At 57.4% G+C, this 25143-nt stretch overlaps 1 protein-coding gene and 1 long non-coding RNA gene across 6 annotated transcripts; one reads left to right on the top strand and one right to left on the bottom strand.

Moving 5' to 3' along the window:
• Positions 1-442: 442 nt before the first annotated feature.
• On the bottom strand, positions 443-20812 carry ZNF787 (zinc finger protein 787). 5 transcript variants are annotated; one of them, XM_066270928.1, is made up of 5 exons: positions 20699-20812; positions 20417-20519; positions 7613-7701; positions 2720-2817; positions 443-2150 (listed from the first exon to the last, which is right to left on the bottom strand). In XM_066270928.1, the coding sequence occupies exons 2-5, from the start codon at positions 20480-20482 to the stop codon at positions 1081-1083; spliced, it is 1323 nt and encodes a 440-aa protein (XP_066127025.1). In that variant the 5' UTR covers positions 20483-20519; positions 20699-20812; the 3' UTR covers positions 443-1080. The 5 variants fall into 5 exon arrangements, with proteins under 5 accessions (XP_066127025.1, XP_066127024.1, XP_066127029.1 ...); XM_066270927.1 differs by having other exon boundaries at positions 20417-20702; XM_066270932.1 differs by lacking the exons at positions 2720-2817; positions 20699-20812 and having other exon boundaries at positions 20417-20531.
• Positions 20646-25143, top strand: LOC136331853 (uncharacterized). Its single transcript, XR_010730549.1, has 3 exons — positions 20646-20728; positions 22401-22544; positions 24946-25143. It is a non-coding gene; the product is annotated as an uncharacterized lncRNA (long non-coding RNA).

Below are 25143 nucleotides of genomic sequence, written 5' to 3'. Positions count from 1 at the left end.
TTTATTTATTCATTTTAGAGAGGAGAGAGAGAGGGAAAGAGACAGAGAGAGAAAGAGAGAGAGGAGCTGGAAGCATCAACTCCATATGTGCCTTGACCAGGCAAGCCCAGGGTTTTGAACTGGCGACCTCAGCATTTCCAGGTCGACGCTTTATCCACTGAGCCACCACAGGTCAGGTCTTTTTTTACTTTTATTTTTTAATTTTTGGCTATTCCTTTAAAAAGCAGCAGTAAGCAGCCCTAGATCCTCACACGCCTAGACACACGGTGGCTGGCCCTCTGTGGCTCAGGACCAGCTGCAGGTGACCTGGTCAGGTCACTCGCCCAGGGAAACGGCCCAGTCCGCACCCAGGCTGGGCATGAACTCACCGAGCAGCTGGCCCTCTCCGTTGCCTCTAGCCCTTGTCCCTCCCTAACTCAAGAATCACGCACAGCAGACACAATCGGATAGTGCCATTTATTGGCCCCCACCCCCTTCCTCCACCGCACCCAGGCCACAGAATAGGGACGGACCTTCTCCAAGGGGCACCTTGGATAGGGGTTGGTTCTACTCCCGCATTTCTGCGCCCCCAGACCCAGGATGGGGGGAGGGGGCGGGCTTGGGCAAGGAGAAGGATGGGACCCACGGGAGAAGAGAAAAATAATGGTGGATGAGGTCAGGTGGGTATGATTAAAAGAAAATTCTAAAAAAGGAAAAGGACTCCTCTTTCCCTTCCTTCTCTGGGGCCCCCCTAAATGAAAAGGCCTTATTCCTCGCCACGCCCACGACGGTGGGGAAGAGAAAGTGGGGACATGGTCTTTCGCTCGTGGGTTTGTCATCTCTTGGTCTCTAGTTCACATCATCTATCTCGGGCTTCGCCGAGAACCTACAAGGGGCAGGCCAGGTCCAGCGCCGGGGCGCCGCGGGAGGTGAGCATCCCCGAGGCCACGGCACTGCTGGACCACAACTGCGGGGAAGAGAGGGCGCTGCGGACCAGCGCCCGGGCCCCCTCGGTCCATTTCTCCCCATGTCTATGGGTCCTGCGCCGCCGTTGCTCCCGCCGAGCCTGAGGGGCCCATCCCCCGGGCCCCCTCCCCGCCCCTACCGAGCCTCCCCTCCGCGGCACTCGCTGCACCGGCCGGCAGCTGCCTCGTCCTCGTCGTCCTCATTGTCCCCGCCGGCCCGGTAGTAGCTCTGTCCGCAGCCGCTGCAGACCGCGGGTGCGCCCACGGCGTGGACCTTCTTGTGTCTGCGCAGCGCAGCGCCCTGCACGAAGCCCTCGCCACACTCCACGCAGATGTGCGCGGGCTCCTCGCCGCCTGCTGCCCCGAGCCCGTCCCCGTGCTGGGCACGCTGGTGCGCCCCGAGCCCGGCCGCGTGCCCAAAGCCCTGCCCGCACTCCACGCACACGTAGGGCTTGGGGGCCGGCGCGCGCCGCGAGCGGGGCCCCGGAGCCTTGGCGCCTATGCCCGCCACCGCCGCGCCGGCCGCGGCCCCCTCTCCTGGCGCGCCCACCACGATGATGCCATCGCCGTCGCCCACGGGGATGGCAATGTCGCCATCGGCCGCTGCTGCCTCCTCGGGTGCCTTGGCCCGTCGCACGCTGGCCGCCAGCACCTTGGCTGCCACACCAGGACCAGACAGCTCTGGGTGCAGCCGCAGATGGCGTGCCAGGCTCTTGGGCTGGCTGAAGCCGCGGCCGCAGCGCGGGCACACGAAGGGCTTGAGGCCGCTGTGCGAGCGCCGGTGTTTGGCCAAGCTCTTGCTCTGCGTGAAGCTGCGGCCGCAGTCGGGGCAGGCGTAGGGCTTCTCGCCCGTGTGGATGCGCTGGTGCTGCATGAGGTTGGAGCTCCAGCTGAAGCGCTTGCCGCACTCGGAGCAGGCGTAGGGCTTCTCGCCAGTGTGAATGCGCCGGTGCTGCACCAGGTGCGAGCTCTGCGAGAAGGTCTTGCCGCAGTCGGCGCAGGCGTTGGGCCGCTCGCCCGTGTGCGTGCGCTGGTGCCGCGTCAGCTTGGACCAATGGCTGAAGCTCTTGCCACACTCGTTGCAGATGTAGGGGGCCGGCGGTCGCGGCCGGGGTGGGGGGCCGGCCGGGGCCGCGGACTGGGGCGGGGACAGCTTGGTCGGGGGCCAAGTGGGGACATCGTCGTCATCCATGATGAGGATGTCCACTAGAAGGCGAGAGGGTGGGAGGGGAGAAGAGTCAGAGGTCAAGCTCCATACAGAACCCGTCCACGTGCAAGTGTGGCCAGGCCAGCCAGGGCTTGGGGGTCTTCCACCCGGCTGTCCTACCCGCCTAGTGCACACCTCGAGAAACCTCGTCACCTCTGGGCGCCTTCCAGCCCCGCCCCCTGGCAAGGGGCATGGCACCGCGCACTTCTCTGCCCAGACCTGGTCCTTCCGGTGTCCTATCTGCCCCCACCCCCTGACCGGCCTGGCCCTACTTTCCTCAGAGCATCTGCCAGTCCTGTTATTTCACTGAACGGCCCATCCCTCCGGACGTCTTTCGGGCTGTCGCCCCACGTCTAGAATACAGTAGGAACACCTGGATGGGGGCACAGGTGTAGGTGTTCTGGGGAGGGCTCACAGGGAGAGAGGGCCGAGGACCACAATGACCCGGGCCCAGGGACGCCGAAGTTGCACAAGCTGGGAAGCATGTAGCCTCTGGCCACAGGTTGGAGGAAGAAAGGGAAGGGGCTGGTGACAGACCACAGGCCAGTCCCCCATGGCCCCCACGAACCTTCAAGTAATGCATCCACTATTACAGATGTCCTCACACGGGTCACTGGTTTTGTGGGTCGTGTCTGCCTATGGGCCCTGGGTCTTGCCATCTGCAGACTGAGGACACCCACACAGACAGGCTGCCCAGAAAAGCCACCCACCGGCGCAGGCCACCCACCCACGCACACCACCCCAGCCCTGCGCAGTGTGCGGGGATAAACCAGCCTGCCTGCTCCCGGCTCATGCTGCCTGCAAACCGGTCTCTGTGCACCTGCCCGAATTTCTGCCCCCTGGATGGCCTGGGCCCAGGCTGGTCAGATGGTGATGGTGGGCACCTGATGCGCCCCCGCAGAGCACAGCCATGCCCCCTGGGCCTCCTCGCACCCCTAGTTCAGCTGCCCTAGGTGTTCCTGCACTGCGCACAGCAGGACACAGGGCGCTATGACACTGTCCCCGAGACTATGCTGGTGGCAAGCATAGGAAGAGAGCTACGATGTACTGAGGACACCGGCAGCACACAGGCATGTGGCTGCTAATTTTTCCCCATCCAACGCTATTTTGGGGACTTACAGGGACACCTTCCCACCTAAAGGCGTTTTCTGTGTTCTCTGTGGGGCTTGGGGAATCCTGGGCTCAGACGTGGCATCCCAGGTGACCTCCCAGAGGAGTTCAGTGACCACACACTGAGCTGTGACAGTAAGCTGACAGAGACATCAGTGTTCTGTCCCCTGTAGGTGATTCCTAGGACACCAGCTGCCATCTTTCTGGTTGAGAGCTCCCTCCTCAGAATCAGGACATCTTCTATTTCTGTGCATCTTCTGGATAGCCTCCCCTCTAGACACCTGTAGCTCAGGCCCCAAGAGGAGCGGGGATGGCCCAGCGACCCCACCCCCGCCTGGCCCCATGCCCCTCGCATCCCATGCTGGGAACTGCAGGCTGGGACCACCAGGGCACAGGGCCTGAGGCAGCAGGTCGGGAGGTCTGCCCAGTCCTGGGCCACGGGTCTGCCCCTTCATGGTCATGGATCTTCCTGGGAGACACTGCAGCAGCACCCTGATGTCCTGTACCCCAGCAGGTCTGATCAGCATCCCCACCACAAAGGCTGTGACAGTTCCGTGAGACAACCCACTGGCCTGGGGTGGCTGGTGCCAAGCACAGGGCACACGGGAAGAGCTCACAGAGCACTAGCCACTGCCGACAGCGTCAGCACAGGAATGCGGACACCCTTCCCGCTGACATGCCAATATCGGGAAAAAATGGTAACATTCCTGAGGTTCCATTCTGCAGATGCCCTCGGTAAGCCAACCCCATCTGAAAGAAAAACCAACTCCTCAATTCTCTTAGTTCCAGTCACGAACCCGGGCAGCACAGGGCCAGAGCAGCGTGGCAACCGTGGGTCACACCCTGCAGCGAGGCCACCACCACCGCAATGAATGAAAGAGAGCAGGAGAAGGAAACGTCTCATGGGCTGGGAATACAGAGAGGACAGTTCTGGGAACCTACCTCTGTCCCGAGTACATAAGCACACAGGCCTGGGGTATGTCCAGACCTGGGAGGCAACTGCATAAATGATTTCGGGTCCTGACAACAGTTGGAAGAACATGCTATGGGAGTTCCAGGGCCACTGCGCCAGACAGAGAGGGAGCTGGGGCCTGCCCCAGGTGACTGTGTCCCCTCTGCCAGGTCTCTCAAGGTGCTTTCCTGTCTTCAGGGTAGGCAGGTCCAAACTTCTGGGGCAGAGAGAGCTGGAATCTTTTCTTCAGACATCTCATTCTGACGCCCCCACCTCCCAGCCCACAATCTCCAAGGAACCAGTTTGCAAAGCCACAGGCCTTGCGGATGGTGCCCCAGGCCCATGACTGTGTGGGAGAAAAGGTGGCCCACAGCTCCTGCATAGCCAGCCACTTCCACGAAAGGAGAACATCCCCCAGGCTTGGTGTCCTTCTCCACAATGGCTACAGAGAGCCCCCAAAGCCACCCTGAACCCACACAACGCTGTTCCCTGTGCAGGAATGGTGCTGGGTGCTGCCAGTCGGTCCCTTATCTTCCTTAACCAGAAAGTCCCAAGTGATGGGGCTGAGCCAGAAAAAGGCAGCCATGGTGACTTCGAGGCCACCTCTTAATGTCACGTGTCCCTATCTGGCTAGTGAGACCCAAGTGGAGGGAGACACCCCCAGGAAGCAGATGTTGCCTCCCTCTTCTCACCCTTCCCTTCCTTCCGCCTTGGTGATTTCCAAGGAGGAAGTGACCGTGGGAGCTCAGGCTCCATCTGAGGATGGCACCGAGGAAGCCACCAGGGCCCAGACGTTGGTGCCTCACAGGGGAACAGCTGAGTTAACCACCCCTGGAACGGCCCACCTCCAGCCAGGTGCCCCAGACCCTTCAACGAACGTCCTTTGGGCTGCAGCCACTAGCGGGTGGGTTCCCCAGACAGCTGAGAGGGCCCCCGCAGGTGCTGCCACACCACCTCGTGTCCTGCTTCAAAGTCTCCACGGGGCCTTAGCTCCTCAGCAGCCGCTGTCCTCTCGGTCACCACATCTGTCAGCAGGTGGCCCCTTCCTCCAGGAGGCCTGTGCTGACCCTGACCTCTCAGGAGAGGCAGTCTTTGCAGGAATCCCATTGTTAACACTGAGCCAGTTAGGTCTCCTGGCACCCATGCTGGGGACAACGTGCCGGGTGGCCACAGTCCAGGTGGGCGCAGCAGGGTACGAGATGAGCCAAGACACAGCCTCCGTTTCAAAAGGCTCACACACCGGCAGCTATGGACAAGGAGGGACATATGGAGGTCGGTGTGCCAGTGATTCGGGTGTTGAGACACAGTGGTTGGGGTCTGGCAGGGTCGGCTGGTTTCATTCGGGATGGACTTGAGAGTAGGTGTGGAGGCACAGCGGTCCAGTGTGCGCAGGCGTGGCCCACAGGGAGACTCCAGGACCCTCCGCACCAGGCTCTGAGTCGGGCCCGGCACCACCCACTTTCTCCTGGGAGCTGCAGCCACACCTGGTCCCTGACATCCAGACTCCGAGGGGCCGTCAGCACGCATTCGCTGCCTTTTCTCCACAGGCACCCTCTTCTCCTCCACCCCCATCCCTACTCTATGGCCCCAGGGCCTTGCAACCAGGGTAGAACCCAATTTTAATCAGCCTGGGGGCACTGGGCCATCTCAGGGCCAGACTGCTCCTTGCTGGGGATGGGAGTCCCCGAGGTTGAACGGTCTGCTCACCCACCTCCCCATGGAGGCTGCCTTGACCCCCATGCACCTGCTCTGCCCCAGCCCCACATCGCTCACCATCAGGCCAGAGGGAAACCGACCACAGCAGCTAATCTGGCTGAGCCTGCTTCCCGGAGGGCGTCAGCCCAGCACTGGCACGTCAAAAGCGAGACAAACTCGGCAGACAATGGGACACGCAGCACTTGGAAGAATCCAGGCCACACACCTTACTAGCAGAACTAAGGGGATGTCACAAAGTGGTGGCACCCCTGCACAGATTTCCAACAGACACTGGTTGAGATGCAGAGGTGGGGGACAGTGAGCTGGACAAGTGAGACGTGAGAAGCCACCTGCACTCCATAGATTTTTATTTTCATTTTTTTGGTGAGAGGAGGGGAGATAGACTCCCACACACACCCCAAACGGGATCTACCCTGCAACCCCATCTGGGGCCAATGCTGGAGTACCCAGCTATTTTTAGTGCCTGAGGCTGATGCATTCCAGCGGAGCTGTCCTCAGCTCCTGGAGCCACGCTCGAACCAATCGACCCACTGGCTGTGGGAGGGGAAAAGAGATGGGGGGGGGAGAAGTGAATAGTTACTTTTCCTATGTGCCCTGAGGGGAAGTGAACCCGACTTCTGCACGCAGGGTCTACATGCTATGCACTGAGCCACCAGCCAAGACCTCCTTAAAGATTTTTTAAGAGAATGACACAATGAATAACTTATAAAATTAAAACGTAACTTACTCCAAGGCAAACACACATTTTGGGGACAATTTTGAACATTTCAGCACAGACTGTGTATTAGATGATAATTGAGGAATACCATTTTGTTCTGTGAGATTCATGTTTTTACAGTTAGTTGGTTTTTGTTTTTTGGGGTGTTTTTTTTTTTGGACCCTTATCCATTGGAGGATTTAGAAGTGAAATGATACAATGTCTGGGATTTTCTTTAAAATAATGCGGGGGGGGGAACAAACCCACAAAACTAGGGCCACGGTGTGACACAAGTATTGTTGCTAATCGCCAAATCCAGTGGGGCAAAGGGGAGGGTTGTTACACCCTGTATCTAGGTTTGCAAGTTCCACAATGAACCAGATTTTCAAGTTAATTTTTAAAAGGCAGAAAGGGCCAAGGACATCTGACAAGGAGGAAGCAGGAGGCCGAGGGTAAACCGGGCACTGTGCTCTGCGCCTGTGTGCTTTGAGTCAGGTTTCATGGGTAGGCGGTCACCCGCTCACTTCCGGGGGGCGTGGCTAGAAGTGTCTCCCTCTGGCCCTTTCTGGAGGCCAGCGAGCTGCGTGAATGCTTCCCGCACTTTACCCCACCCCCACTACCCCGTGAGCGCTGCGCATTCAGCCCACACGATGCTTTATTAAATAAAACCCGGCACCCAGCTTCCCTGCGAGCGGTCCCACCACCCAGCCCACCAACATGCAGGTCTCCAGGCTCCTGAGAGAACCAAGGGCAGAGCACCCCAGGATGCTGGGGGGTCAGGGTCCACCCCTAATGAGGGACAGTGGGAGGGTGGCCCGTGCAGTTTCCCGGGGACGACAGCCGGGAGGAAACCTGGAGACTCCCCAGCCCAAGGGGGTGGCCTGGCTGAGGCCGGGTTAATGGGGCCTGCAGGAAGGATGGGTGACCCCAGAGGCATTGGAGGGTGGGGGCACAGGGTCAGATGACAACTGCTGAGGCTGCCTCACCTGGGTTCTCGTGACTGGCCATCTGCTGGTCCTCGGAATCCAGCGGCCCCGGAGACCAGGCCTCTTCCCGCAGCTCCATGTGTGGGTCCCTGCCAGAAGGGATGAGACGGAAGGATAGTTTACATGATGCTGGAGGACAGGAAGCCTGGTGGGCAGATGCATCTCAGCGCCCATCAGCGCTCGAGATCCGAGTGCCCAGCTTCGTCCTGCAGACAGTGGGACCAGCCTGAGGCCACACAACCTGGAGTGGCGGGGGGAGGGCAGGCAGAGAAGCAGGCTGCAGCCACCCAGAACCATTGGCCCACCCCCATGATAGCCCCCTTTCCAACATGGGCAGAGACCTGCAGACACAAAACCCCTGTCTTTCCCCACATGCTCAAGTAGCAAGTGCTCATGGGCTTAGAAGTGTGGCCATGACCAGCAGGAACAGGTCTGGAAGGATCTCCAAGGAGGCATGTGGGGAGGGACAGGGTAGCGAGTGCAAAGGGTCGGGGCGGCCCCAGGCCAGCCACAAATGTGCACAGATTCTCCCACCGGGCCTCACAGGCCAGATGGGGACTGGGCGGTCATTTGAAATGCAGGCCCCTTTGAGGTGGGCACCACCACGCATTTTACAGATGCGGAAACGGGCTCAGAGATGCAGCAAGGACACCTGGACAGCAGTGGCCATAGCCAAACAGTGAGAGTACTCAGTGCTGCGCTAAGGGGACAGAGACTCCCGGGATATATGTGATGTCAGAACATGGAGGGAGACACACCTGTCAGCAGCCATCACCCTTCAGGGCCGCAGGCGTTACCTCCTCAAAGAAACACCCAGCCTCTGCACTGCCCCCATCCCAGTGACCCTGAGACTACTGGGCGCCCAGCATCTGCAACATGGTGGGCCTGGGGCAGGTGAAATCTACACAGGACAGGTGACACGATTTCAGGCAGCCCCTGCCTGGTAACCCCATCCCTCTAGCTCACGAGGGAAAACCCAAACCCACCCCAGAAAATGCTTCTTGCAAAAAAAAAGAGAAAAGAAAAAGAGAGAAAGAAATTCAGAGCAGGGAAAAACTGGAAAGAACCCATCAGCCCCATGGCAGGGGGAGGAGGAACACTGAGTACATCATATAGACGTGGTCCACAGGTGTCACAGCCTCAGAAACCGTGCAGTCCATGGCCACCCCTGCTGACAATTGGAGCAATTTTAACCATTACCTTTCTTTCCCAATTTTTACCGTAATGGGTAACGCTTCTATGGTAAGGGAAAAAGACTGTGAGGTGGTACTTTTTTTTTTCATGGCCACAAGGACTATGTGTCACATGGGACAGTCATGAGGTGCTGAGGGGCAAAGTGGAATGAAAACTCAACCGGGTATTCAGGTCCCACAGGGCAAGCACAGGGGCCCTCACGCACGGCGGTGGATGGGGCAGCACCTGTGGAAAACAACCTGGTGGGTCCTTGGAGGGGAAGCAGGTACCAGGTGACTTGCCATTCCAGGGGTGCCCAAGAAATAAAGCATGTGTCCACACACAGACCTGCGCATAAAGCTTCTCACAGCACTATCCATAACAGTGGCTGGAAAGCAGAGAGGACCCAAAGGCTGGGTGGAAGAAACAGCCACCAAGGGCACAAAGAAATCTCCAGGGCCCTGGCCGGTTGGCTTAGCAGTAGAGTGTCAGCTGCCGTGTGGAAGTCCCAGGTTCGATTCCCAGCCAGGGCACACAAGAGAGGCACCCATCTGCTTCTCCACCCTTCCCCCTCTCCTTCTTCTGTCTCTCTCTTCCCCTCCCACAGCCAAGGCTCCATTGGAGCAAAGTTGGCCCAGGCACTAAGGACGGCTCCAGCCGCAACATCGCCCTCTAGAGGGTATGCTGGGTGGACCCCAGTCGGGAGCATGCAGGAGCCTGTCTGTCTGCCTCCCTGCTTCTCACTTCAGAAAAATACAAAAAAATAAATCTCCAGGACAGAGCTACATGGCTGCCGAGGCTGGGCTAGGGACACGGAGTGTTTCTGGAGTGACATCCTGTGACCAGATAGCGGTGACACTCTATGTGAACAACACTGATCTGCACACGTTTATAAAGGAGTTTTTACAGCATGTGAATTATGGAGCAATTAAAAAGTGAATATAAGTTAAACAAGTGTACAGGCCCTCTATTTACACTGTAAGCATTAAATATGCATGAAAGAATGAACAGAAGAAAACCGCCAAGCACTGGGGGGGGGGGGGGGGGGGGAGGGGATAAGAGAGGCTGCTCCTCTGCCTTCTCCGTCCAAACTTGTTTGCCAAGGGACTCCACATGCAGCTGAGTGTGCGGATGCGAAGAGGGACTTCCCAGCTGGTGCCTCCAGCTGAGGCCCGGCTTCTTGCAGCCAGGGCCAGGCATCCCAGGGCTGTGTGCGGCCGGGGCCATCCTTATCCGCCCTAGGGAACCGGCGGGCTGTGGGGTGGTCCTGGGCTAGGCAGCCGGGGACGCTGGTCCCGTCTGAAGCATTCAAGGTGTCCGCCACCAACCTAGCAGCCACGCAAGTTCCCCACGCATTCAGCGGGTGCTAACTAATATCGGCCAGGAGCCTCACTGCCAGGACACAGCAGAGGGAACCAATCAACATGGAAACATACACAAGCACACACATGCGCGCGTGCATACATACACACACACACACACACACACACACACACACACACACACAGTTTCCGTGGTGGACAGAAAGGGGAAGACAGTGAGTGACCGGGGAGTGAAGCAGGAAAGTTGGTCTGAGGAAAACTCTGCACAGAACAGTCTCATTTTCCAGTTCGTCTTGACTTTAACGCAACAGCAGCCTGACCTGTAGTGGCACAGTGGATAAAGCGTCAACCTGGAACGCTGAGGTCATGGGTTCGAAACCCTGGGCTTGCCTGGTCAAGGCACATATGGGAGTTAATGGTTCCTGCTCCTCCCCTCCATCTCTCTCCTCTAAAATCAATAAATAATCTGAAAAAAAAAAAGGCAACAGCTGGTACAAGACGGGTGCTTGACTGGCTTCTTCCCGATGAGATCCCTCCTAGCACCCATGAAAGTGCCCTTGCTACACGGGAGGAAGAGTCTGATCTCCAGATGTAGGGAGTCGGGGCAAAGGGAGAAATCTGTACAAGCATGTCTTTGAGGGGTCTATTCTCCTTTAGTGTCCAGGGGACACAGCTACCTGCCTCTCAGTTACCTGTTGTACTAGCACGCAAGCCTGGTCACTCCTGCGGGCCCTCCTGGCATGGAAATACAGCTCTTAGGTTTCTCTGTTATCTGTCTGAGTCTGTGCCAGCCTAAGAGGGCAGAAAACCCTCCGGGACAGACAGCTGGAAGCTGGGGGCGGGGGTTGGCACCCTCCATCTAAGAATGGATGCCACCGGCGCATTTCAGTGCCCCTGCACCCACCTGGCAGCCCTGGGCCTCAGCGCATGGGGGAGAGCGGGTACCCACAGGGGCAGGCGCACAAGGCCGGGGAGGGGGGGGCGGCACATCATGAAGGGGCTCACTCATTCATCCACTCACTCATTCTCACAGCTGCCTCGGCCTCCGGCCCTGCCCCCAGGGTCGCAGAGTTGGGGGCTGCCCCTTCCCACGGGGGGGGGCATGATTGCAGAGAGGGGAACCGGGGCTGTGGCGTGGCCAGCCCCAACCTGGCTGGTGGGGCGTGCGGCTTCCTGGACAAGGCCTGGGCAGTTCCGGAGTAGGACTGAGCGTGGAACTGGACATGTCCTGTGGGTGAGGGGGGCTCCGCCCTGCCTTGACCTCCCCACCCAGCTCCCCTAGTTCTCAGCCAGCAGTGCAAAGCCCCACACCCACAGTCCCTGTGCCCCACCCACCCCAGCCTGGCTTTGCCCACAGGATCCAATTAGCGCGTGGAGCAGCAGGGCCCCGCGGCTAGTAAACTGGAGACAAATTATTGTTATTGTTGTTATCAGATCCCACTCACCTCCCCTGGACTCCCGCCCACCAATTAACCTGCTCTTTCTTCGGCTGCCAACCCTTTTCCTCCTTCTCCTTCTCCCACATCTGGGGGCCAGGCTGCTCCCTGGCAGGATAGGCCGCTCACACCATGCCTAACCCTGCCCCAGACCCTTCTCCCGGGTGCCCACTCACTTTCTGCCCCTCCTGGCTTCTCTGGCACCGCCTGCTCGACCTCCCGGCCATTCTCGAACTGCTGTCCCCTCTAACACTCTGGCCAGCAAATCCAGTGGCTACTTCTCAGCCTTGACCCTCCCCTCACCCCACCAAGTGGTGCACATGCGTATTCCCCAGCTCCTACCCTCTCCCTGCCCACCCCCACCACCACCCTCATTCCCAAACCCGGGCCCACACTCCTCCTCATAACACAGAGGAACTTGTCTTTCTAAGTCCCTCAGTTCAAACAACCCAGTTAAAAAGGGGCAAAGGATCAGAACAGCCGTGTCTCCAAAGAAAACATGCCCAGTGCCAGCGGGCACGTGACCAGATGGTCACCATCACTGCCTCTGGGGACATCCGTGCGCATCAGCTAAAACCAGTGAGGGCCCGCTGCACGCCGCAGAGTGGACACAAGGAGGAGGAGAGACAGCAGGGGTGGGCGAGGACGTGGGGACACTGGAACCCGCACACCGGGGTGGGGCCGTGGGTCCCCGCAACCCACTTTTGCACACGCCCTCCAGAGAAATGACAGTGCGTTCACAGGACACAGCACACGCGCTCACAGAAGCGCACATCACAGAGCCCAAGGCAGACACGTTCCAGTGCGGGGGCTGTCCCACACGGAGGAAGGAGGCTCCAAGCTGTGCAGCGTCACCAGCGACCTGGAAACATCGTCGCTGTGAACGAGTGTACACGACGCGTCCAGAATGGGCAGATGCACGGAGAGATGTTCACTTGGAGGTTCCCGGAGCCGAGGGTGGCGTCTTTTTCGGGGTCACAAGAATGCCCTAAAAGTACTGTGGCGATGGCCACACCAACCTGTGAATACATCAGGCCAGGCTAAAGCATCCTTGGAAGGGGCAGATGGCACAGTACAGGGACTGTCCCTTAGTGACGCTGGTGTTTAGAGGCAGCTCACTTCGTGCCACCCCCTGCCCAAACCCACTGCAGCAACTCCGAAACCCATCACGTCATCTTGCAAAGATTCTGTCCCCTTGGGGCCCCCACCCCCATCTCACCATCCACCTTGGGTCTCTCTGGAAGGCCCGCCCACTCTTCCACCTGACCTGGCCGCGGACCTTTCCAGGGTGAGCACGTGTCCAATCCCTGGTGGCCATGCACGCCGGCCTCTATCACATCGCAGGCCGCTCTCCTGCCAGCGTCCACCCGTGTCTACAACAGCCCTCATTTCCTTCCCAGGTCTGGTCTGCTGCCCACAACCTGCTGGTTCAGCAAGGCGGCCTCTGACCCTCAGACTCTTGTTCTGCCCAGGGACACTGCCCCCGGGGTGGCCCGCATGGTGGGAAGCCCCACGGCACCAGCCTCCCCCACTTCCCTTTTCTGTGAGCGCTTCACCCCTCAGGGGCCTGAAACCTGCCTGCCCCGTCTTCCCTGGCCTGCGTCAGAACATGGGGGACTGTCCCTGCGACATCATCTAGACCTCATGCCCCCACCCCACTCAGTCCACTGGGAGATGACGCATCCCTGGAACGTGACCTGCGCCTCTCTCGGGTTTTCCCGCATGCTGGAGAGTTCATCGCAGGCTTCTGTTCTGTCTCCCCCACCACCCCCGGGCCTCCCAGGTCTCTGAGGACCCACACCCTCACTGCCAGTCATACACAATACCCCCCTCCACCTCCCCACCAGTCCTGCGCAGTCTCCTCAGGGGCCCAGGCCAGAGAATGAGTGAGGTCCCCGCACTCAGTGGGGACAAGCAGCCGCCCTCACCAACCCCCACTTTCCCCATGAGACAGAGAAGTGTCTAGAACTCCCTAGAACCTTGGCCGACCATTACAGTGGCAGGTGTACCTGGGAGGGGCCGGAGCATGGCCCAGCCCACCTGCCCCATCCAGCACATACAGATCTTAAGTGTTGGTAACCGAAACTTGTTTAAAAAAACCAAAAACCTAGAATACTCCCATGGGCCATCTTATGGCCATCACCCTCAATCGGGCCACCGGGCCAGCCTGCATCTTCGGGGTGGGTGCACTCTCCGGTCCTGGCCCTTCCTGCAGGTACTTCCTTCCAGGCGTGCTGCCAGGGCCTGGTGAAAAGGGCACCTCCGCCAGGAAGCCTTCCCAGACTCTTCACTCCCCTCAGCTCAACTGTCCCGTCTTCTCAGACAGCAGAATGCATGGATCCGGCACAGGCCACATGCAGCTACAGGCACCAAATCCTGAGCCCACAACTGCCGCCCAGACCGAAGGACGAGCTCTGGGGGCAGGCTGCCCGAGTCGGACTCAGCTCGCTCTCCACCACGTGACCTCCGCATGAGGAGGGACATGTGGGTGATGCCTACTCAGCCCAGGGTTCCAAAAGGGCCCGGGACTGCTGATGGAGGGTCAGAGCCTCCTCCCGCCGGGGCTCAGACATGCTCAGTGGCCAGTGTCATAGCCTACAGCCAGAGCAGCAAGGTTGGGCCTCGCCAGGTTGGCGGGACTCCGAGGTGGCCACTGTCCCTCTCCCTTAGGACACAGGCACTTGTTCTCTGTCCTCCCATGATCATGGATGCATCCTGGACCGCACGCCACACCTGCACCAGCAGACTGTGAGCTCCGAGCTCCTGGAGAGCAGGGACCAGCTCCCCGCACTGACCCCGTACAAGGCAACCCCAGGAACCCAACAGTCCCTGGCTAGCCTGACCTTTGAGGCTGGGATCACACTCGATGCCTCTCTGGGTCCCCAGCATTGCCCATTATGAGGTTACAGAGGACTCCCCATAGGCAGGAGAGAGAAGCTAATGTACTGCAAATCCAAAGGCCAGGAACAGATAGAGAACCAGAAAGACCCCACGGCTCTCTGTGCTCCTGCAATAGGGCTATGGACGCTGGCGGTGTGACAACCCCATCTCCTCATCGCTGGGGTCCTGACTCCTGTGAAGGTCATACCTACAGTGAGGTCCCAGAGTCCCCTGAGCCAACCAGCAGCCCAACCCAGCCCAAAGACTGACCCCTGAGGGGCCTCCCAACAGCATCCTGGCTCCCAGACCAACCTTGGCCAAGGGAAATAAATCAACACAGGCAGCAGCGTCTTGCTAAAGGGCTAAGCTCTGGGACCACAGGCAGCCCCATGTCCTGCTGCTGCGTGGGGCCCAGGCTTGGACCCATTCCTTCATTGGGGGCACCAGCTCCACCTCAGTGGCATCCTGCAGGAGGCCAGGGTGACAGCTGGTCCCCAGGGACTCTGGGCAGGTAGGCTGAGGAGGACCAAGCATGGCTGGGAGCTGTGATGACCCACGACCCACGACCCTGGGCAGCCAGGCAGTCACTAGAGGCCAGGGCCAGACCTCGGCCGCTGCCCGGCCACAGCTCACCACTGTCCTCCTGGAGTCCAGGGTTCTCTTGGCCAATTCCTCTGCCCCTTGGAGACTCAGGACAACCCACCTCCCTTGGACATCCTTCCCTGACCATAGTCAGACAGAGGCAGGACAGGAAAAGGCTAGGAAAACTCCTTGCCAAGTGGAATGGGGAAACTGAGGCAGACTCCCCCTGGCCTCTGCATCCAGCCTCGGATTCACCCACCTCCTTCTCCCCGCCATGTCCACTCCTTTAATCATTAAGCAATCAGGACAATGCGGTTCTGATCTGCATCACATCATCTCAGGAACAAAGAAAGCCTCAGGTCAGTTGACCACACAGACCAGAGTTTTGGTCAAACTAGAGATAACATCTAGGCTTCATTTGTATTGTAGCTAAGGGCCCAGAAAAGCAGCGAAAGCCAAAGGGACGCCATGGCTGGCCTCATGACCAGACGCAATGACCTGTGACCCCCCCATAGCGCAGCATCAACCAACCTGTAGAGACCTCGACTCTGAGAGGACACACCTAGAGAGTGGATGAATATCCTATTGGGATCCTCCCCTAAAATGCCTGCCTTCAGGAAACATGTAAGAACCCTTCAGGCCAAGGACTCAGTACCTACCCCGCCCCCTCTAGAGCACACCCTCATCAGTCCCCCATCCTTCTTTCCTAGGGCATGTATGTATCTTTGCTTTCTTTCTCTTAAGCTATAAAAGTCCCCATGAGAACACTGGCCAGGTAGCCCAATTGCTTAGAGTGCTGTCCCAATATGCCAAAAGGTTGCAGGTTTGATCCCCTGTCAGGGCACATGGAAGAATCCACCAGTGAATGCATAAATAAGTGGAACAACAAATCAGTATTTCTCTCTCTCTCTCTCTCTCAAATCAGTCAATCAGTTAAAAAGTTTTCAAGTCCCCATGTGACTCAACCAGGGAATAGCAGGCAGTTGGCTGGCGGTTCAGGGCTAACCTCCTGAACCCGTCTCCAAGGGCTCTCTTTTTGCCTCTGTTTCTTGTTTCTCATTTCCTGAGCCCACGCAGCCCAGCTGGCTCACTTCTTCTGCCTCGGTGATTTTCCTCCTCAAGAACCAAGGGCAGCCTGACCAGGTGGTGGTGCAATGGATAGAGCGTCAGACTGGAATGCAGAGGACCTAGATTCGAGACCCCGAGGTCGCCAGCTTGAGTGCGGGCTCATCAGGTTTGAGGAAAAGCCCACCAGCTTGAACCCAAGGTCGCTGGCTCCAGCAAGGCGTTACTCGGTCTGCTGAAGGCCCGCGGTCAAGGCACATATGAGAAAGCAATCAATGAACAACTAAGGTGTTGCAATGCGCAATGAAAAACTAATGATTGATGCTTCTCATCTCTCTCTGTTCCTGTCTGTCTGTCCCTGTCTATCCCTCTCTCTGACTCACTCTCTGTCTCTGTAAAAAAATAAATAAAAATAAAAATAAAATAAAAAAAGAAGAACCAAGGGCAGCCATGCCCAGGCTCCTGTTGCAGTGGTCTTGCTTCTTTTTTCTTAAGCCAGGGGTCAGGAACCTTTTTGGCTGGGAGAGCCATGAACGCCACATATTTTAAAATGTATTCTGGGCCCTGGCCGGTTGGCTCAGTGGTAGAGCGTCGGCCTAGCGTGCGGAGGACCCGGGTTCGATTCCCGGCCAGGGCACACAGGAGAAGCGCCCATTTGCTTCTCCACCCCTCCGCCGCGCCTTCCTCTCTGTCTCTCTCTTCCCCTCCTGCAGCCAAGGCTCCATTGGAGCAAAGATGGCCCGGGCGCTGGGGATGGCTCTGTGGCCTCTGCCTCAGGCGCTAGAGTGGCTCTGGTCGCAACATGGCGACGCCCCGGAGGGGCAGAGCATCGCCCCCTGGTGGGCAGAGCGTCGCCCCTGGTGGGCGTGCCGGGTGGATCCCGGTCGGGCGCATGCGGGAGTCTGTCTGTCTCTCCCTGTTTCCAGCTTCAGAAAAATGAAAAAAAAAAAAAAAATGTATTCTGTAAGAGCCATACAACGACCCATGTACGTTAAGCATTATCCAATAAAAATTTGTTGTTGTCCTGGAGGACAGCTGTGATTGGCTCCAGCCACCCGCAACCATGAACATGAGCGGTAGGAAATGAATGGATTTTAATACATGAGAATGTTCTATATTTTTAACATTATTATTTCTTTTATTAAAGATCTGTCTGCGAGCCAGATACAACCATCAAAAGAGCCACATCTGGCTCGCGAGCATTAGGTTTGGGACCCCTGTCTTAAGCCATTCCTTGAATTCACTGTTCCCAGCTTTAACCAACGTTCTCTCAAAATCACCTGGACTGATGTTGTGAAATCTTTCCTGCATGAAGAACCCAGAGTGCACATCACTACTAACATCAGCACCACCCCATACACACAAACCCCGGCTCCTATAGCTCCAGGGGGGCTGTTCTGCACACACCCTGAACCCTCTGTATCAGGGGTCCCCAAACTATGGCCCGCGGGCCACATTGCGGTCCCCTGAGGCCATTTAACCGGCCCCCGCTGCACTTCTGGAAGGGTACCTCTTTCATTGGTGGTCAGTGAGAGGAGCATAGTTCCCATTGAAATATTGGTCAGTTTGTTGATTTAAATTTACTTGTTCTTTATTTTAAATATTGTATTTGTTCCCGTTTTGTTTTTTTACTTTAAAATAAGATATGTGCAGTGTGCATAGGAATTTGTTCATAGTTTTTTTTATAGTCCGGCCCTCCAACGGTCTGAGGGACAGTGAACTGGCCCCCTGTGTAAAAAGTTTGGGGACCCCTGCTCTGTATGGTACTTCTGTGCATGTATCTCCCCACCTGTCTCTAAGCTGCTCCAAGACAGAAATGCCACCCAGCATCAGCCACCTCAGGGTCTGGCCTGTGGAAACCTTAAAAAACGTGTGCCCAAAGACCTCCTCTTCCCTACTGCAGAGCAGGGGGCTGTGCCCATGGGCCGAGCAAGGCTGGGTGTGTGTGTGGCAGCCTGATAGACAAGACTCATCTAGTGAAACGTGCGCTGTGCTCTCCACCTTAGGGGATGGAGAGGAAACGGCCCAGGAAAGAGGAAGTCCCAGGTCCAAGGCCATGGGCCTGAAGGAGGGTAGCCTAGGCATGCCTGGTTCCAGAGCCCTTTCCACAGGCTCAACATCCACCTCGCTGGCTCTAAAAGGAAAGCAGGCCAAGGTCGGCAGTGTAACTATTGTCCCGTTTCACTGGGCAAAAACCCAGATTAGTTACCTAAGGTCACCAAGGTCTGAGTTGAGTGGTGGGGCCAGGATTCCAAGGTCTGCCTGACCCCAGAGCACGGTCCCAACACCGGGCCAAACCCTTCCTGTATTGCCAGGGTGGGGGTGGCAGTGAGCTCTGGAAGGCTTCCAAGGGGAAGAGGGGGAGGAAGACATAATTCCAGGAGGACTCTGATCTGCATGTTCTCTGGAGGCCGAGGGGATTGCAGCAGACGCAAGCCCGCGAAGGTCGCTGCATTTAGCAAAGCGGCTTACAGACTAAAGAGAGGAGATAAGCGAGCAGCAACAACAGCACCTGTGCTTCCGGACCCAGGCCAGCTCTGGCTCTCCGCTGGGTCCTCCGCCCTGCCCAGCCTGGGGCCTGGCGCCCGGAAACATAGGAAAACCCTGGCTAGGGCTGCGCTACGCGCCCTCCCTGGGCTCCCATGCTCCCTGGACCGTTCCACGAGCGCTCTGGTCTGCGGGTGGGAACTCAGGTGTCTCCAGGTCTACGTCTCAGCTCCAGGCCTTGCTGTCCTTGGTACCCAGCCCCTAGGAGCCTGTGTCAACACTTGCTGCGGGCTCTCACGCCTATGGGTCACTTTTCCGCGTCTGATCACTCCCTCCTGAACTTGCAGAAGGAACCCTCGGGTCCGAGGAGCACTCCAGGGCACGGACGGGAGTGTCTGTCCGCCTTTGCAGTTGGAGTGGGAGGCCCGGCCCCTGTCTGCGCCCTGCTCCGAAGGCCACTTGGAGCCTGGCCTTGGCTCAGCCGCGTCCCCCTCACCCCCGCCCTGGGGCGCACACGTTTCCATCCCCCGCCCGCGCCAGGCGAATGAATGAGCCTCCGCCGGCCGGAGCGCCCGTAATTGCCGCGCGGATCAAAGGCTGCACGCGGCCCGCTCCGGGCAGCAACGGGCCCGGGTGCTTTGAAAAAGGGAAGGAGTTTCTTTTTGGGGGGGGAGCCAGGATTCCGGTCAGGCCGGCTCCCCCGCCCCCATCGGAGCCTCAACTTCCCCCCCCACCCCGGAGTCGCCACCACTTCCGGCCACCAGCAGCCAGGCAGGATGGGGTGGGAGGGAACACGGCGACCCCATCCGGAGCTGAGCCCCAGGGCAGAGAACTGCCCCCCGCCTAGCGCTGCGCACGCGTATTCCTCCCGGGCGCGTTCCCTGCCCGGTGCGGCCGTGCGCGAGCGTGCGCGCACTTTTCCCGCCGCGGCCGCGCGCACGCGTTCGGCCGCGGCCCTTCAGGCGCGCCCCCGCCCCGCCGGCCGCGCGCCCTCACGCCCCCCCAGAGCGCGCACGCGCACTCGCCGCCCAGTAGCGCTCGCCGCCCGCCCCCCGTCCGCAGCCCAGCTGCCCAGGCGCGCCCCCCACTCCCCCATCCCCCCGGCCTTGAGCGCACGCCCTCCGCTCCTGCGCCCGCCCCTCACCTCCTCGGTCCCGGGGCCGCCGCGCTGCACTGCTCCTCCTCTCTCCTCCCTCGCGGATGGTGGCAGCGGCGGCAGCGGCGACTCAGACCCTGGGGTCAGGGGGACGGGCGCCCAGGCCGGAAGTGACCTTCCTGGCCGCTTCCGCCCGCGCCGCTTTCCCCCTCCCCCCACCCCTGTCCGGCCGCCACCCCGTCCTGGTCGCTCTAGGAAGGTGAGCCCGCGACCCCCCCTGGCCGCCGTCCCCCCCCACCCCCGGCTCGATGGTGCGGAGCCGGCACTCGGGAAGCCACTTCCGGGCACATCTAGGACGCGGGTCCTCCGGCCGCGCTCTATGGCGCCGTGCGCCGAGGGGCTGCGGCCCCGCCCCCTCCCAGGACCGGAGGCGCGGGCTCGGCCCGTTAGGCGGAGACTTCCGGTGGCTAGGGAAGGAGGTGCCCCCCCGCCCTTCCCTCCCGGAGCTGGGCCCTCGCGCCTGCGCAGTCCGCTCTCCCAGAGCTGGACGCGCGCGCGGGAGGTGCACGCAGAGTGGCCAGGGCCGCTCGTGCCGCCCGGAGTCCTCCAGCTGTCTCTATCATCATAACCCCTTCCCCGCCGACGCTCCTCGCGGGGGGACCGGCGCCCACGTGCTGCCACAGGACTGTCCTCTGCGACCCTGGTCCTTTCGATCCCGGACAGAGCGTGCTGGCCTCCGGCGCCTCCCGTGTCCAGGTCTAACCTCTCCGCCTGCGTTTCCTCCCTCTGGAGTCGATAATAACAGAGTGCTCGTCCCAGGGCTTGGCATGCCGCAAGTCCTATGAATAACCGATCATCTGTCCCCACTGTGCAGAGAAGGAGGGACAGAGAGAGGTCGTGGCATTTGCAGAATGTCACAGGCCGAGTTTGCAGGGCCCAGGCTCGAACCCGGTGGTCTGGCCGCCAGTTCTCCCATTGAACCGTGACTGATCAGATTGCCCCCTGGAAGAAATCAAGAGTATTGGTCACCGCCCCCAGGATCCACCTGCTCGCTTCATGCAAGGCGAGTGCTTAGGTGAGCACCGGCTGGATGTTGGCTCTTGTGAGCCTTCTACAAAATATATATTGTTAAATTATGGTTTGCATTGGGGTGTCCTTTCCTGTTCTGTATCTGGCCCGCTCTCACCTCAGCGCCTGATAATCTAGTGTTATTTATAACCATGTTATCATCGTCGTCACAGCCACCAACCTTGGGAGTTGGAAGGAAGGGGAGGGACAATTCACTGGAGGAACGCTTTCATAGCCTTGGTGGAACGAGATCATCTGTGTAAATTTGCTTAATTTCATTACCGGCTCATAGTAAGCTCTCCCTGAAAATGGTATTGGTTAGCATTGCTCATTAGGAGTATGAGTTCTACTCCCGTGTGATGGCTGTGTGCCCTGAATTCTCAGCATCAATGGTAAGACGTGCACTGTTGAGTTCATAACATATTCCATGAGAGAGGGAGGGGAAAAAAGCCCAGAAATGTATTAAAGGTGCATGGAAATAGCAAGTAATGCCTCTCTCGGAAGGTGACAGAGGTAAATGTTTCCATGCATCTCAGAACCAAGGGACAGTGCTGTGACAATGATCGCAGGCCTGAAGTTTGCAGGGTGAAACCTGCACATAAGAAACATGGCACAGCCTGACCTGTGGCTGAGCCCTAGATAAAGCACTGACCTGGAACCGTGAGGTCACCAGTTGGAATCCCTGGGCTTACCAGGTCAAGGCACATACAGGAAGCAAGTACTACTAGTTAGATGCTTCCTGTTTCTCCCTCTTTCGCACTCTACTTCTCTCTCTCTCCAAAAATCAATAAGTAAAATCTTAATAAAATAAAATAAAATATAAAAAGAAAGAAAGAAACAGTGCATTGCCTGACCAGGCAGTGGTGCAGTGGATAAAGTGTCTATCTGGGATGCAGAGGACTCAGGTTTGAAACCACAAGGTCACTGGCTTGAGCAAGGGGTCACTGGCTCGGCTGGAGCCCCCGCTCTCCTGGTCCAGGCACAAATGAGAAAGCAATCATTAAACAACTGAAGTACCACAGCTACAAGCTGATACTTCTCATCTTCCTTCCAGTCAATCTGTCTCTCACTCTCTCAGAAAACAAGAGAAAAGAGAAAGAAAGAAAGGAAAGGAAGGAAGGAAGGAAGGGAGGGAGGAAGGAAGGAAAAAGAAAGAAAGAAAGAAAGAAAGAAAGAAAGAAAGAAAGAAAGAAAGAAAGAAAGAAAGAAAGAAAGAGGAAGGAAGGAAAAGGAAGGGAGGGATGGAAGGAGGAAGGGAAGAAGGGAGGGAGGAAGGAAGGGAGGGAGGAAGAAAAAACACACATCTGTGCCCCTCTACTCTGAATCACATCTTTGACAACATGCCTGCAGTGACCTGGTGATGGGAGGGGACAGCTTTGTCCCTCTCCTTTCCATACCTGCTCCTGGCTGGCCAAATTGAGAATTGACAGGTGTGATCTCGGATCACCAGCTGGCGGAGAGTAGATTGATAAGCTGCAAGGAACAAAGACAGACCCTTGGTGGCTTCTGTGCCTGCTGAGATATCACACGACAAGTGTGACTTTCTGATTGAAATCGTGGACCATTCAGAATCTCTCTTCAGACAGCCCAACCGATACTAGGATGTTTCCCAGTCATAGGATGGGGTTGCCATAGAGATGGTGTAATTCACCACCAAAATCTACCCTTCCCTTCCAAAGGTGGGAATTACTCTCAGAACACCGCTCCCTCCCAGGGACTGCAGTGACCATCCCAGTGTGGCCTTGTGATTGCTTCTCACTGGCTGTAAACCAGAAAGGTGACCGTGTGGATACCTTGACCTCAGACTTCCAGACCCCAGAACTGTGAGCATTAAATCTCTGTTGTCTATAATGCACCCAGTCGGTGGTATTTCGCTGTATCAGCCTCAACTTACTCAGTCATGGGTGTCTTTCTTCTGGAAGCTTCTCCTGTGCTAACTAATACGGGGTTTTCAGATGCTATGCAGTAAAAAACAATGGCAAGACTCCCCTTTGGAGAGTCACCAGCTTCTAGACAGAATTGAAAGCCACAGGACTAAGATCCCTGGGGCAAAGAGAGAGAATGAAATACGAGGGTAGAGAGAGAAGGAGTTCTATCTGTGGTCATCTGTGGCCTTCCCTGGGATTTTTCTCTCTGGGATGTGAGACTTGGGAGCAACAGCAGCCCTTCTGCCACCATATGGAGCAGCGGTTCTCAACCTGTGGGTCGCGACCCACAGGTTGAGAACCGCTGATATGGAGAAAGCCGGCCTGCAGGAGGAAAGAAGAAGCTATGCAGAGAGAGAATGCCAGACTGAGTTCCAGTGCCCCCAACACCCCTGAGCTCTCCGAGGTTTGGAGGTCCAGCTCATCTCTTAAGTCAGTCTCTGCAGGCTTCCTTCCAAGAAACCCCCCTTTGGGCTTCAGAAAAATTCCAATTGGATTTCGGTCCCTTGTATGGAACCAGGAGGTCCCGAGTCTCCCACAGCACTTTGTGCCCCCAAAACTCCATTCAGTATGGAGGTGAGGGGGTAAAGACAGGTTGAGCAAGGTGACCTGGAATCTTCTGGTGTGGCTGCATTCACCAAAATCCCAGCTGCAGAGCCAGAGGAGCACTTACAAGCCAGGCCCTGGTTGGTTCCCTCCTGTGACATTTCCTCCGCGGAGTGGCTGGCGGAAACAGCAGTGGGCAGATTGGAGATGGAGAGTGTGCAGCTGTCAAATGCAGTTGTCGAGAAGGCCCCTCCAATACACACACACACACACACACACACACGCACACAATCACACTTGACACATGATCATCATGATCACGATAATGACCAACCATCTCTTGAGTTTTCCTCATGGGCTGAATGCAGGGGCTAGTTTTTACCTTCAATTCGCATCCTCAGTCCTCACCTCACCCCTTCCCCCACGGGGGTAGCCCAGAGTCCCTGGCTGCATTCCTACCCACCCCTCTTGCATTTCTTACCCACGAGCAAGTCTGAGACGTGTGGGTGCCAGGTAAGCTCCACTCCAGAACGCCCAGCTACATTCGAATTCCAGACCCACCCTAAGTAAATTATTTTTTTTTTAGTATGAAATCATCCTGATGCTTATCCAAAATAATTGTTGGTCGCTGGTGGAACTGTAGTAGCAGGAAGCGACCTGACAGAGATAGGACGCTTGGATAATTGCATCAGAGGAAAAGAGAATTAAAAGCTGGTGGGAGCCAGTGGGGCTGGTAGCTCCCAAAAGACATGTGCTCCCCGAGATCGATTTTCTTACAGGTGAAATATACCTTTTACAGAATCCATGTGTCCATGCAAGGGGCTCGTGACCCCTTTGTCCAGAGAGAGGTATACATTGCTCTGATGACTCCAGGAGGGGAGGGTGAGTTTCGGAGGGGCTCGCAAGGGGGAAAGGGTTTCCGGACTACTGGCTGTGGCTCTGTACAAGTCCTGTCTTTCTTGCTTTGTGTTGCAACCAGCTCCAGGCCACCTTTCAGAGAGCTATAGGATGTAGTTGATCATTAATTGGCTGACTCATTTGCCTCTGCAGAGGCTCCTTTCCCTTGCATTCTTCTTGTTTTTGTTCTTTGTTTTTTTTCTTCTTGGGGAAGAGAGAGCCTGCCCCTCCTTCCTCAGAACGGTACATTTTTTACTTGCTAAATCTGGCCACCCTAGGGAGCGGACCCTGCAGGTGCTTCTCTGTGCATGGGAGGAAGGGGGACCACTCCGCCCCTGGATTTTTTTTTCTTTTTCTTTTTTTTTTTCTCTACAGAGAGAGTCAGAGAAAGGGACAGACAGAGACAGACAAACAGGAATGGAGAGAGATGAGAAGCACCAATCATCAGCCTTTCGTTGCAACACCCTAGCTGTTCATTGATTGCCCTCTCACATGTGCCTTGATCGCAGACCCTCAGCAGACTGAGCGACCCCCCTCTCAAGCCAGCAACCCCAGGTCCAAGCTGGTGAGCCTTTTTGCTCAAACCAGATGAGCCCACGCTCAGGCCGGCGACCTCGGGGTCTCAAACCTGGGTCCTCCGCATCCCAGTCTGACGCTCCATCCACTGCGCCACCGCCTGGTCAGGCCGCCCCTGGATTTTAAGAAGTGGGAGTAACACCTACCTTTGGGGGCCAACCTAGGCAAAGTAAAATCATAGCCCAGAGTCCCTCTCAAAGTCCCAATTCATGCTGATGTGACAAAGAAGTATTTTGAGTAGGGCTCTGGCCCATAAGCTCCCTCCGTCTCTCTTCTACAGATGGTGGGAATATAGGATGCAATGTTTGAAACAGTGTCAGTCATTTTGCCACCATGAGGGGTACCCACTACCTGAGGACAGAGCCACACCACAGGCCCTTCATGACATTTTTGAGTGACTGGATGAATCAAAATGACCTTGGAGCTGTCCTTTGCCTGGGACATTCCTGCTGGCTGATAAATCCTCCCTCATGTCTGA

This window comes from Saccopteryx bilineata, chromosome 3 (genome assembly GCF_036850765.1).
Source record: "Saccopteryx bilineata isolate mSacBil1 chromosome 3, mSacBil1_pri_phased_curated, whole genome shotgun sequence".
Taxonomy (NCBI): Eukaryota; Metazoa; Chordata; class Mammalia; order Chiroptera; family Emballonuridae; genus Saccopteryx; species Saccopteryx bilineata.
Note: the sequence above shows the minus strand (reverse complement) of the source record. Positions and strands in the feature narration are given on the sequence as shown.

Excerpts from the sequence above, each read along its gene's own strand:
- ZNF787 (XM_066270928.1), bottom strand. The coding sequence starts at position 20,482 with ATGCCAAGCCCTGGGACGAGCACTCTGTTATTATCGACTCCAGAGGGA. Across the intron at positions 7,702-20,416 it reads GAGGAAACGCAGGCGGAGAG|GGACCCACACATGGAGCTGC; the intron begins GTTAGACCTGGA and ends CCCTTCTGGCAG. Across the intron at positions 2,151-2,719 it reads AGTGGATGCATTACTTGAAG|TGGACATCCTCATCATGGAT; the intron begins GTTCGTGGGGGC and ends CTCGCCTTCTAG.